General features: G+C 46.1%; 1 protein-coding gene across 3 annotated transcripts in view; it reads right to left on the minus strand.

The window, feature by feature from the left end:
• Positions 1 to 4,938: 4,938 nt before the first annotated feature.
• Positions 4,939 to 14,033, minus strand: part of SEC16B (SEC16 homolog B, endoplasmic reticulum export factor) — a 203,089-nt gene continuing 193,994 nt past the window's right edge. For 2 of the 3 annotated variants that reach the window (XM_077277621.1, XM_077277622.1), the window contains one exon: positions 4,939 to 5,207. In XM_077277621.1, the coding sequence (XP_077133736.1) occupies positions 5,133 to 5,207 (75 nt within the window). In that variant the 3' untranslated portion in view covers positions 4,939 to 5,132. The remainder of the gene's footprint in view (positions 5,208 to 14,033) is intronic. The other variant, XM_077277623.1, reaches the window with a different exon arrangement.

Genomic DNA, 14,033 nt, shown 5'->3' on the forward strand with positions numbered 1-14,033 from the left:
TACCCTGGCTACCAGCGAACGCATCGCTGGATCGCTGTCACACACAACGATCCAGCGATGACAGCGGGAGATCCAGCGACGAAAGAAAGTTTCAAATGATCTGCTACGACGTACGATTCTCAGCAGGGTCCCTGATCGCTGCTGCGTGTCAGACACTGCGAGATCGTAACGATATCGCTAGAACGTCACGAATCGTGCCGTCGTAGTGATCAAAATTGCACTGTGTGATGGTACCCTTACAGCTGAAGTTCTTTCTCATGGAGTTGTTCACTGTTCCCGTCTTTTCCATCTGGCCCAGACCAGCATGACAACTTCTCCAGTTATGAGTCATCTGCAGAGATTACAATGAAAACACATCTGACTTCTCACATTTCCTGCACCATCCACATCTATTCCCAATCTGAACAAACCCCTCATCCTGATGATACCCCAATACTGAGCCGCTGCTGCCGTATGTGACCCAAACACTGCACCTATTTGTGGTTCAATATCAGCGCTCCTCTTACTGCCCCACATAATACTGCCACCACTGTGCCCCTTAAATAGTAATAATGCCTCATTTGTGCCCTCTAGATGGTAAAATTGCCCTCTAGAAAATATTAATGCCCTGTGCAAGTGCCCTGAAAAACAGTGTGTTCACATTTTGCACCTTTGACAGCCACAATACTCTGAGTGCCCCTATAACAATAATATTTCTTAAGTGGCCACGTGACAGTTCATAGTGTCCACTGAGTCCCCCAATGTACAGCTTCATTATACACAGTATAGGCCCACAGCTTCCTTATATAGAGCATGATGTCACCACAGCTCCACTATATACAGTATAATGTCCCCACAGCTCCCCTATGTATAGTATGCTGTCCCCACAGCTGTCCTATATACAGTATAATGTCCCCACAGCTCCCCTATGTACAGTATGATGGGCCCACAGCTCCCCTATACACATAGAATCATAGAATGCTAGGGTTGGAATGAACCTCCAGGGTCAACGTGTCCAACGCCCTGCTCAATGCAGGATTCGCTAAACTATCTCAGACAGATGTCTGTCCAGCCTCTGTTTGAAGACTTCTATTGAAGGAGAACTCACCACCTCTCATAGCAGCCTGTTCCACTCATTGATCACCCTCAATGTCAAAAAGGTTTTCTAATATCATCTGTATCTTCTCCCTTGCAGTTTTACTGTATTGCTTCTAGTCTTTCCATGTGCAAATGAGAATAAGGATGATCCTTGTACAATGTGACAGCCCTTAGATATTTGTAGACAGCTATTAAGTCTCCTCTTTGCCTTCTTTTTTTGCAAGCTAAACATTCCCAAATCCTCATAGGACAATGTTTGCAGTCCGCTCACCATCCTGATAACTCTTCTCTATACTTGCTCCAGTTTTTAATGTCTTTTTTAAAATGTAGTGCCCAAAACTGGACACAGTATTCCAGATGTGGCCTGACCAATGAGGAGGGGATCTCATTACATGTATAAATATATGTGTGGCCAGTAGTGTTGAGCGATACCGTCCGATACTTGAAAGTATCGGTATCGGAAGTATCGGCCGATACCGTCACAGTATCGGAATCCAATCCGATACCGATACCCGATACCAATACAAGTCAATGGGACTCATGTATCGGACGGTATCCCTGATGGTTCCCAGGGTCTGAAGGAGAGGAAACTCTCCTTCAGGCCCTGGGAACCATATAAATGTGTAAAAGAAAGAATTAAAATAAAAAATATCGCTATACTCACCTGTCCGACGCAGCCGGGACTTCAGCGAGGGAACCGGCAGCGTTGTTTGTTTAAAAATCGCGCTATTACTTGGTTACGTGAATTCCCGGCTTGTGATTGGTCAGGTCGGCCATGTTGCCGGGACGCGGACCAATCACAGCAAGCCGTGACGAAATTACGTCACGGCTTGCTGTGATTGGTCCGCGTCCCGGCAATATGGCCGCCCTGACCAATCACAAGCCGGGACGTCACGGGAGGCTGGACACGCGCTCATTTTAAAATGGGCGCGTGTCCAGCCTCCCGTGACGTCACGGCTTGTGATTGGTTGCGCCGCGATCAACCAATCACAAGCCGGGAGGCTGGACGCGCTCATTTTGAAATGGGCGCGTGTCCAGCCTCCCGTGACGTCACGGCTTGTGATTGGTTGCGCCGCGATCAACCAATCACAAGCCGGGAGGCTGGACGCGCTCATTTTGAAATGGGCGCGTGTCCAGCCTCCCGGCTTGTGATTGGTTGACCGCGACGCAACCAATCACAAGCCGTGACGTCACGGGAGGCTGGACACGCGCCCTTTTTAAAATGAGCGCGTTTCCAGCCTCCCGTGACGTCACGGCTTGTGATTGGTTAATGGCGGCCATGTTGCCGGGACGCGGACCAATCACAGCAAGCCGTGACGTATTTTCGTCACGGCTTGCTGTGATTGGTCCGCGGCCCGGCAACATGGCCGCCCTGACCAATCACAAGCCGGGACTTCGCGTAACCATGTAAAAGCGGGAATTTTAAACAAACAACGCTGCCGGTTCCTGCGCTGAGGTCCCGGCTGCGTCGGACAGGTGAGTATAGCGATATTTTTTATTTTAATTCTCTATTTTACACATTTTAACATTAATGTTGTTCCGATACCCGATACCCGATACCACAAGAGTATCGGAATCCCGGTATCGGAATTCCGATACAGCAAGTATCGGCCGATACCCGATACTTGCAGCATCGGAATGCTCAACACTAGTGGCCAGACTAGGGGGCAATCATTATGGGTGGAAGAAATGTGATTTTGATAGCTAAACAGGAAATGGTTTTTACAGTTAGAGCAATCAGACTGTGGAATGCCCGAGCACAGGAGGTAGTAATGGCCGACACTTTAACAGCTTTTAAAAAAGGGCTGGACGATTTCCTTGATACACATAACATTGCGGGTTATAGCTAGATTAGTGACGAAATGTACAGTTGGTGGAGAAATGTTGAACTTGATGGACCTAAGCCTTTATTCAACCTACGTAACTATGTAACTATGAGTAGAGGGGATAATGACTTCACGTGATCTAGACTCTATGCTTCTCTTAATTCATCCTAGAACTGTATTTGCCTTTTCTGCTTCATCACACTGCTGACTCATGTGCATTCTGTGATCTATTAGTATACCCAAATCTTTTTCACACGTGCTTTTGCTTAGTTTTATTCCTCCCATTCTGTATGATTTTTTCATTTTTCTTTCCCAGATGTAGAACTTTGCATTTCTCCCCGTTAAAACCATTCTGTTAGTTGCTGCCTACGGTTCCAGTATGTTTAGATCTTTTAGAATCCATTCTCTCTCTTCTCTAGAATTAACTATCCCTCCTAGTTTTGTGTCTTCAGCAAATGTAATCAGTTTACCCTCAATTCCTTCATCTAAATCATGAATAAAGATGTAGAACAACACAGGGCCCAGAACAGAGCCCTGTGTGGGGTTTGGGTACAGTATGGATCCATCATGGACCTTTCATATTCTGTATTCACCATCTTTTTATTGATAGTTTATTAAAATGTAACTTCTATACTACATTGTGGTTATTGGTAAGTCTGCCACATGTTTTGTAGGTTGTTATTTATGTTAAGTTTTGGGCTGTGGATTGTGCACTTTATTCATACATCTTACTAGGTGTGCCTTGGATTGTTCTTTCCTGACTTCTTTGCATTAACTCCTGGATGTCCACTTTTGTTTGACCCTTTCATTCCGGACCCTTTTTTTCTAACCTCAAACGACCTCTTCTAATACTGGAAAGTATGTTCTGCACTAAGTCATTCGGCACATGCTGTCTAGAGCATGCAGGGGAGAATAGATATTCTATTCTGCTTTGATACAGATAGCTATATATTATTTAGAGCATTGCTTTTCTTTACTTATGGCTACTTGTATTTAAATGCAAGTTGGCTTTTTACATTGCCAGTATCCTAAGCTAAAGTGGACATGTTGACATCCTAATGGGGCGTAATTATGAAGGGGATAGCAAACAATGATAAATATGGATGAACTGGGACCATTTATTAAACTTGGAGCTTGGCAGAAATGGAGCACACAAATCTCTTCAAGGAATCTGCTCTTTCTCCTTGCGTCATATACAATATAGTCTTATACACCCATTTAATTCTATATGCATCAATTTCTTACACCATTTTGAATCAATATTTTTGCATCATCTTGGCAGAACAGCCTTTTCCAATGAGTAAAAGGACTCAGTCAGCAGGCTTTTGATATGTAATCTAAGAGCATCATGATGTAGGGGCAGATACCCTGATTCCAGCGATGTGTCACTCACTAGCTTGTGTTTTGCTCTCAGTGATTTATCAGCAGGAGATTATCACTAGATGACTGTGTGTCTTGTGCCTCCTGGTCCAATCACATCCTCACCTCTGGTTAGCAATCAGTGGTGTGGGCGGGGTTATATAGGGCTCAGCATTCCGAGCTCTGCTAGATCTGCCGGAGAGAAAACTGTGATACTATCACAACTTCTGTACCCAGTAAACTAAGTGATACATCGCTGGAATCATGATCTATGTCCCTACATCATGCTGCTGTCAGATTACATAGTAGAATCCCGCTGACTAATGGGAATGTGCAGTAAAAAATAATTATGTTTAGATGTGATTCTAATAAAAAAGATAGAAATTATTAATGTGCTTGTTATATCAAAGATGCCAAGTTCTTTGGATATCAGGGAAATCTAGGGTCCTGGCAGCTCAGTGATGGACAAGTCATTGGTGCAGCCAAGAGGTAAGTGGATCACTTCCACTCCCAAAACAGCACGGAGCTTCTAACATAGCAAAACTATTGGGCTGCAAAGGGCCCTTATACTGTTCTTACACGAGGGCCCCCTTCTGTCTGTGTCCGCCTACTAACCTCCTAACAATCTCCCAATGAAAAACACACAGCAGACAAACAAAACAATTCATTACGCCCTGATTATTAAACAGTTTGTAATTTTATTGTGCAGGGTTAAAATGGGATCATTGATTCATATGAACTTTGGTGGTCAGTTTCTTAAAGAACAAACATAAATGGCTTTACTTTAAGCCCCGTGAGATGAAGAAGATTAGAACATGGGATGTAATGACTTTCCATGCGGCTCTCCCTGAGTGTTGAGGTCATTGGTCATCAGCGCTGAAGTGGGTATCGTCCCCGCAGAGGACGGACGATTCTGTTTGTGGCTGGACCAGCGTCTTGGGAAAACTAAAGGACAAGAGATAAAACTTAACGACAATTATATTACCAGTCCGTAAGCATTAATGATAGTTTATTTCACAGTGTACAAAACAAGAAGGTCCTTGTAACCAGGTCAAAAGTTTCCAGTTATCACTCCTATTTTATTACTGATGCTTTACTGAGTATTTCATTCATTTTTTTTTTATCCGCCAAACTGTTCTAGAGATATGGGTTTTTTTATTTAGTGCGCCCGATATGATAATTTTCATGGTTTATACCAAGAGGGTGTTGCTTACAGGATTCCTTGGGGTTGTGTCTTTGGGTTGCTCTGCATTATCAGCCCATGAGCAATGTCCCCTTGGTAAAGACCATCAACATTTACATATTCGGGGAAGTAAAGGCCTATATCGCCGGAACGTTGTGACAGATTTACTGTATAATAAATAAAAACTCAGGGGCCCAGCGGGAAAAAAATAGCTGACCACTTTTGCTAAAGTTATATAGAGAACAATCAGATATGTATTTGGGTGAACTACGCCATATTTTTGGAACCTGTCAGCAGTTTTGGCTGATATAAGATACGGCCATCACCTTTGAGGCCTGATATGCAGCATTCTATAATGCTGTATATCTGCCCCAACCCGACCTGCAAGAGGAGAAAAATAACTGATTATACTCACCTGTGGGGCGGTTCGGTCTGAGGGGTGTTGCTCTTCTTGGTCCAGTGCCTCCCATCTTCTTACGGTCTCCGTCCTACTACTTGCTTTGTGTGGATGACACGTCCCTGCATCATGCACACAGGCTCCCCGGCATCACGCTCCTGTGCAGGCGTACTTCTCTCTCCTGTGGAGGGCAGAGCCAAGTCCTGCAGTGCGCAGGCGCTGGGCCTCTCTGACCTTTTCCATCACCTGCGCACTGGGGTACTTTGTTCTGCCCTGAACAGGACAGAGAAGCACGCCTGCTCAGGAGCGCGATTCTGGGGAGCCTGTGTGCATGATGCAGGGACGTGTCATCCACACAAAGCAAGTAGGAGGACGGGGATTGTAAGATGTTATTTATTGTGAGTTGCTGTATAAATGCCAAAATATTTGACAATACACTATAACTGCCAAGCCTCTGGATGAGAATCTTTATCAGCCAAGCGTCTGTACCACATACTGTATCAGAGAAGTTTCTGGATGATAAATTATATCAGATGAGCCTCTGTACCACATAATATAACGACCAAACCTCCCTACCATATACTGTAACCACAAACCTCTATACTCTATACTGTTACTTCCAACCTCCCTACCATATACTGTAACCCCTAAGCATTTGTATCATATACTGTAATCGTCAAGCCTCTGTACCATATACTGCAACTATAAATTCTCTATTCTCATATACTGTTACCGCCAAGGCTCTGTACCATATATTGTTACTGCCAGGCCTCTGTACCATATACTGTTACCGCCAAGCCTCTGTACCATATACTGTTTCTGCCAAGCCTCTGTACCATATACTGCTACCGCCGAACCTCTGTACTATATGTTACCGCCGAACCTCTGTACCATATACTGTTACTGCCAAGACTCTGTACCATATACTGCAACTATAAATTCTCTATTCTCATATACTACCGCCAAGCCTCTGTACCATATACTGTTACCGCCAAGCCTCTGTACCATATACTGTTACCGCCAAGCCTCTGTACCATATATTGTTACTGCCAGGCCTCTGTACCATATACTGTTACCGCCAAGCCTCTGTACCATATACTGTTACCGCCAGGCCTCCGTACCATATACTGATACCAAGCCTCTGTACCATATACTGTTTCTGCCAAGCCTCTGTACCATATACTGCTACCGCCGAACCTCTGTACTATATGTTACCGCTGAACCTCTGTACCATATACTGTTACCGCCAAGTCTCTGTACCATATACTGTTACTGCCAAGACTCTGTACCATATACTGTTACAGCCAAGCCTCTGTACCATATACTGCTACCGCCAAGCCTCTGTACCATATACTGCTACCGCCAAGCCTCTGTACCATATACTGTTACCACCAAGCCTCTGTACCATATACTGTTACCGCCAAGCCTCTGTACCATATACTGTAACCACAAACCTCTATACTCTATACTGTTACTTCCAACCTCCCTACCATATGCTGTAAACACTAAGCATTTGTATCATATACTGTAATCGTCAAGCCTCTGTACCATATACTGCAACTATAAATTCTCTATTCTCATATACTGCTACCGCCAAGGCTCTACACTATAAACTGTTACTGTCAAGACTCTGTACCATATACTGTTACCGCCAAGCCTCTGTACCATATACTGTTACCGCCGAACCTCTGTACCATATACTGTTACCGCCGAACCCCTATACCATATACTGTTACTGGTGCGCCCCCACGTCAGGGCAATGGGGTACTTGGTACCGGTTCCTTCAGTTCTCGATGGGGATGTCACGGTGGCCCGACCCGGCCCGTGGCCCTTTGAGGGACGTCCAATAAAAGGGAGAGTTCTTATGAGATAACAGTGTTCGTGACGCCACCTGTGGTATTCGGTCAGGGTGACCGACGCTGCTTAGAGGTCCGCAGGGGAGATGTAATGGCAGCTAGATGGTATACCTTCCCACAGGTGAAGTGTATCCCCAGGGCTTCACAGAGTGTAGATGGTGGATGGTGGATGATGTAAGGAGCAGTGAATAATGAGGACACAAGGTTGCAGTCTCTTTACCTTTACTGAAGACTTCAGCATCCACAGTCCAGGGTACTGACCACAGGGTAGGCAGAGTCCAGTCGGTCTGAAGGCAAATCCAGAGTCCCCTTTTCCAGGTGGAAATCAGTAGCCTTCCTCTAGCGCCTGGGTGTTGTAGTACCTCCCTGCTGAGCTTCTCGGTAAGGTCCTCACAACTGATGTTGGTGTTCTAGATGTTATTTCTCTTTCTCTCTGTCCCCCAGATGGTATGGATAGGACAAACCCGTATGACTGATGGCCTGAGGCTTTTTACAGGGACCCTATGACGCCCCAGCCCCCACAAGCTGCCACCGTGCCTCCTGGGTATAAGGTCGGGCAGCCAATGTGGAATTGACTGTCCTGCCGGTCTCTGGAGCAAGGCTTAGAGACTGTTGCTCCCTCGGTGTTCCAGCCACCAGCTTCTGCGCCTCAGAACGAGGCAGCCTTTTACAGGGCAGAACTCCTTCTGGTTTCCTCGCCTTGTGCTATGACTTCGTTTCTCACCCTCTACAATACAATTCGCTTTCGTGTCCTTCCTTAGGATGCTGCCGCACGTGGGGCAGGCGCAGCTCAGTGGCCTTCTGTCTAGGCCTCTGACAGGATCCCACCCCTGTCAGAGACCTCTCTGTCTGTAGCTCTATGATGTTCCTCCTTCCCCTCTGTCTGCCTGACAGGGACTGACTAACTTTCTATCCAGCTGACCAGTTTTACCCAACTGCGAGGAGTGTTATGACCCCAGTGGACAGGGTCTCAGAGGAACGTGTAAGTCTGCAAGATACAAAAATCCAGCTCATAGGGCTGTGGTAACTGGGTTGACCAAATAGCTACTCCTAACGCCAACACTAGAAGTAGCCGGGGATCATGCCTACGGTGATCGCTAGATGACTCGCGCCAGAGAAAGGGACCCCAAAGCAAGATACAAGCCCCCCACAAATAATAACGGTGAGGTAAGAGGAAATGACAAACACAGAAATGAACCAGGTTCAGCAAAGAGAGGCCAGCTTACTAATAGCAGAATATAGCAAGATAACTTATCTGGTCAACAAAAACCCTATAAAAATCCACGCTGGAGATTCAAGAACCCCCGAACCGTCTAACGGTCCGGGGGGAGAACACCAGCCCCCTAGAGCTTCCAGCAAAGGTCAGGATACAGATAGGAACAAGCTGGACAAAAATACCAAACAAAACAAAAGCAAAGAAGCAGACTTAGCTTGAAAAACAGGAACCAGGATCAGAGGACAAGAGCACAACAGATTAGCTCTGATTTCAACGATGCCAGGCATTGAACTGAAGGTCCAGGGAGCTTATATAGCAACGCCCCTGAACTAACGGCCCAGGTGAGGATATAGAAAAAGACAGACGCTCCAGAGTCAAATCACTAATGACCACTAGAGGGAGCAAAAAGCAAAATCACAACAGTACCCCCCCCTTAGTGAGGGGTCACCGAACCCTCACCACGACCACCAGGGCGATCAGGATGAGCGGCGTGAAAGGCACGAACTAAATCGGCCGCATGAACATCAGAGGCGACCACCCAGGAATTATCTTCCTGACCATAGCCCTTCCACTTGACCAGGTACTGAAGCCTCCGCCTGGAGAGACGAGAATCCAAGATCTTCTCCACCACGTACTCCAACTCGCCCTCAACCAACACCGGAGCAGGAGGCTCAGCAGAAGGAACCACAGGCACAACGTACCGCCGCAACAAGGACCTATGAAACACGTTGTGGATAGCAAACGACACAGGAAGATCCAGGCGAAAGGATACAGGATTAAGAATTTCCAATATCTTGTAAGGACCAATAAAACGAGGTTTAAATTTGGGAGAGGAAACCTTCATAGGAACAAAGCGGGAAGAAAGCCACACCAAATCCCCAACACGTAGTCGGGGACCCACACCGCGGCGGCGGTTGGCAAAGCGCTGAGCCCTCTCCTGTGACAACTTCAAGTTGTCCACCACAAGATTCCAGATCCGCTGCAACCTATCCACCACAGAATCCACCCCAGGGCAGTCAGAAGGTTCCACATGACCCGAAGAAAAACGAGGGTGGAAACCAGAGTTGCAGAAAAACGGCGAAACCAAGGTGGCGGAACTAGCCCGATTATTAAGGGCAAACTCAGCTAACGGCAAGAAGGTCACCCAATCGTCCTGATCAGCAGAGACAAAACACCTCAAATAAGCCTCCAAAGTCTGATTAGTTCGCTCCGTCTGTCCATTAGTCTGAGGATGGAAAGCAGACGAAAACGACAAGTCAATGCCCATCCTACTACAAAAGGATCGCCAGAATCTGGAAACGAACTGGGATCCTCTGTCTGACACAATATTCTCAGGGATGCCGTGCAAACGAACCACGTTCTGGAAAAACACAGGAACCAGATCGGAAGAGGAAGGCAGCTTAGGCAAAGGAACCAAATGGACCATCTTGGAGAAGCGATCACATATCACCCAGATAACAGACATGCCCTGAGACACCGGAAGATCAGAAATGAAATCCATGGAGATATGTGTCCAAGGTCTCTTAGGGACAGGCAAGGGCAAGAGCAACCCGCTGGCACGAGAACAGCAAGGCTTAGCTCGAGCACAAGTCCCACAGGACTGTACAAATGACCGCACATCCCTAGACAAGGAAGGCCACCAAAAGGATCTGGCCACCAGATCTCTGGTGCCAAAAATTCCTGGGTGACCTGCCAACACCGAGGAATGAACCTCGGAAATGACTCTGCTGGTCCACTTATCAGGCACAAACAGTCTGTCAGGTGGACAAGAATCAGGCCTATCAGCCTGAAATCTCTGCAACACACGTCGCAGATCTGGAGAAATAGCTGACAAGATAATACCATCCTTAAGAATACCAACAGGTTCAGCGACTCCAGGAGCATCAGGCACAAAGCTCCTGGAAAGAGCATCGGCCTTCACATTCTTTGAACCTGGTAAATACGAGACAACAAAGTCAAAACGGGAGAAAAACAATGACCAGCGGGCCTGTCTAGGATTCAGGCGTTTAGCAGACTCGAGATACATCAGATTTTTGTGATCAGTCAAGACCACCACACGATGCTTAGCACCCTCGAGCCAATGACGCCACTCCTCAAATGCCCATTTCATGGCCAACAACTCCCGATTGCCCACATCATAATTTCGCTCCGCAGGCAAAAACTTCCTAGAGAAAAAGGCGCAAGGTCTCATAACAGAGCAACCAGGGCCTCTCTGCGACAAAACGGCCCCTGCTCCAATCTCTGAAGCATCCACCTCAACTTGAAAGGGAAGCGAGACATCAGGCTGGCACAAAACAGGCGCCGAAGTAAACCGACGTTTCAACTCCTGGAAAGCCTCCACGGCAGCAGGAGCCCAATTAACCACATCGGAGCCCTTCTTGGTCATATCCGTCAAAGGTTTCACAATGCTAGAAAAGTTAGCGATAAAACGACGGTAGAAGTTAGCGAAACCCAAGAACTTCTGAAGACTCTTAACTGACGAGGGCTGAGTCCAATCAAGAATAGCTCGGACCTTGACTGGGTCCATCTCCACAGCAGAAGGGGAAAAAATGAACCCCAAAAAGGGAACCTTCTGTACACCAAAAAGACACTTTGAGCCCTTGACAAACAAAGAATTTTCACGCAAAATTTTAAAGACCATCCTGACCTGCTCCACATGCGAGTCCCAATTATCAGAAAAAAACAGAATATCATCCAGATAAACGATCAGAAATTTATCCAGATAGTTCCGGAAAATGTCATGCATAAAGGACTGAAAAACTGAAGGGGCATTAGAGAGCCCAAAAGGCATCACCAAGTACTCAAAATGACCTTCGGGCGTATTGAATGCGGTTTTCCATTCATCCCCTTGCTTAATGCGCACAAGGTTGTACGCACCACGAAGGTCTATCTTGGTAAACCACTTGGCACCTTTAATCCGGGCAAACAAGTCAGACAACAGCGGCAAAGGATACTGAAATTTGACAGTGATCTTATTTAAAAGCCGATAGTCAATACAAGGCCTCAAAGATCCGTCCTTTTTAGCCACAAAAAAGAATCCCGCACCAAGAGGGGAAGAAGACGGACGGATGTGTCCTTTCTCCAGAGACTCCTTGATATATGAACGCATAGCGGTATGTTCAGGTATCGACAGATTAAACAGTCTTCCCTTAGGAAATTTACTGCCTGGAATCAAATCTATTGCACAGTCACATTCCCTATGAGGAGGCAATGCACTGGACCTGGACTCGCTAAAGACATCCTGATAATCAGACAAGTACTCCGGAACTTCCGAAGGCGTAGAAGAAGCAATAGACACAGGCAGGGAATCCTCATGAATACCACAACAGCCCCAATTAGACACTGACATAGCCTTCCAGTCAAGGACTGGATTATGGGTCTGTAACCATGGCAGCCCCAAAACAACCAAATCATGCATTTTATGTAGAACGAGAAAACGTATCACCTCGCGGTGTTCAGGAGTCATGCACATGGTAACCTGTGTCCAATACTGAGGCTTATTTTCTGCCAATGGCGTAGCATCAATACCCCTAAGAGGGATAGGATTTTCTAATGGTTCAAGAATAAAACCACAGCGCTTAGCAAATGAGAGATCCATAAGACTCAGGGCAGCACCTGAATCTACAAACGCCATGACAGGATAAGATGACAGTGAGCAAATCAAAGTTACAGACAGAATAAACTTAGGATGCAAATTACCAACGGTGACAGGACTAACAACCTTAGATATACGTTTAGAGCATGCTGAGATAACATGTGTAGAATCACCACAGTAGTAGCACAAGCCATTCCGGCGTCTATGAATTTTCCTCTCATTTCTAGTCAGGATTCTATCACATTGCATCAAATCAGGTGTCCGTTCAGACAACACCATGAGGGAATTTGCGGTTTTTCTATCACATTGCATCACATCAGGTGTCTGTTCAGACAACAACATGAGGAAATTTGCGGTTTTGCGCTCCCGCAACCGCCGGTCAATTTGAATAGCCAGGGACATGGTATCATTCAGACCTGTGGGAATGGGAAAACCCACCATAACATTCTTAATGGCCTCAGAAAGGCCATTTCTAAAATTAGCGGCCAGTGCACACTCGTTCCAATGTGTCAGCACGGACCATTTCCGAAATTTTTGGCAATACACCTCAGCCTTGTCCTGGCCCTGAGACATAGCCAGCAAGGCTTTCTCTGCCTGAATCTCAAGATTGGGTTCCTCATAAAGTAAACCGAGCGCCAGAAAAAACGCATCAATATCAGCCAATGCCGGATCTCCTGGCGCCAACGAAAAAGCCCAATCCTGAGGGTCACCCCGTAAGAATGAAATAACAATTTTTACTTGTTGAGCAGAGTCTCCAGACGAACAAGGTTTCAGGGACAAAAATAATTTACAATTATTCCTGAAATTCCTAAACTTAAATCGGTCTCCTGAAAACAGTTCAGGAATCGGAATCTTGGGTTCAGACCTAGGATTTCTGGTAACATAATCTTGTATACCCTGCACACGAGCGGCAAGCTGGTCCACACTTGTAATCAAGGTCTGGACATTCATGTCTGCAGCAAGCTTAAGCCACTCTGAGGTAAAGGGGAAAAGAAAAAAAAAAAATGAGAGAGGGAAAAAAAAACTCAAAATTTTATTTCTTATAATCCCACTTCTGCAATGCATTAAACATTTAATACTGGCCTGGCATACTGTTATGACCCCAGTGGACAGGGTCTCAGAGGAACGTGTAAGTCTGCAAGATACAAAAATCCAGCTCATAGGGCTGTGGTAACTGGGTTGACCAAATAGCTACTCCTAACGCCAACACTAGAAGTAGCCGGGGATCATGCCTACGGTGATCGCTAGATGACTCGCGCCAGCCGGAGAATCTAACTACCCCTAGGAGAAGAAAACAAAGACCTCTCTTGCCTCCAGAGAAAGGGACCCCAAAGCAAGATACAAGCCCCCCACAAATAATAACGGTGAGGTAAGAGGAAATGACAAACACAGAAATGAACCAGGTTCAGCAAAGAGAGGCCAGCTTACTAATAGCAGAATATAGCAAGATAACTTATCTGGTCAACAAAAACCCTATAAAAATCCACGCTGGAGATTCAAGAACCCCCGAACCGTCTAACGGTC

This window comes from Ranitomeya variabilis, chromosome 8, assembly GCF_051348905.1.
Source record: "Ranitomeya variabilis isolate aRanVar5 chromosome 8, aRanVar5.hap1, whole genome shotgun sequence".
Lineage (NCBI taxonomy): Eukaryota > Metazoa > Chordata > Amphibia > Anura > Dendrobatidae > Ranitomeya > Ranitomeya variabilis.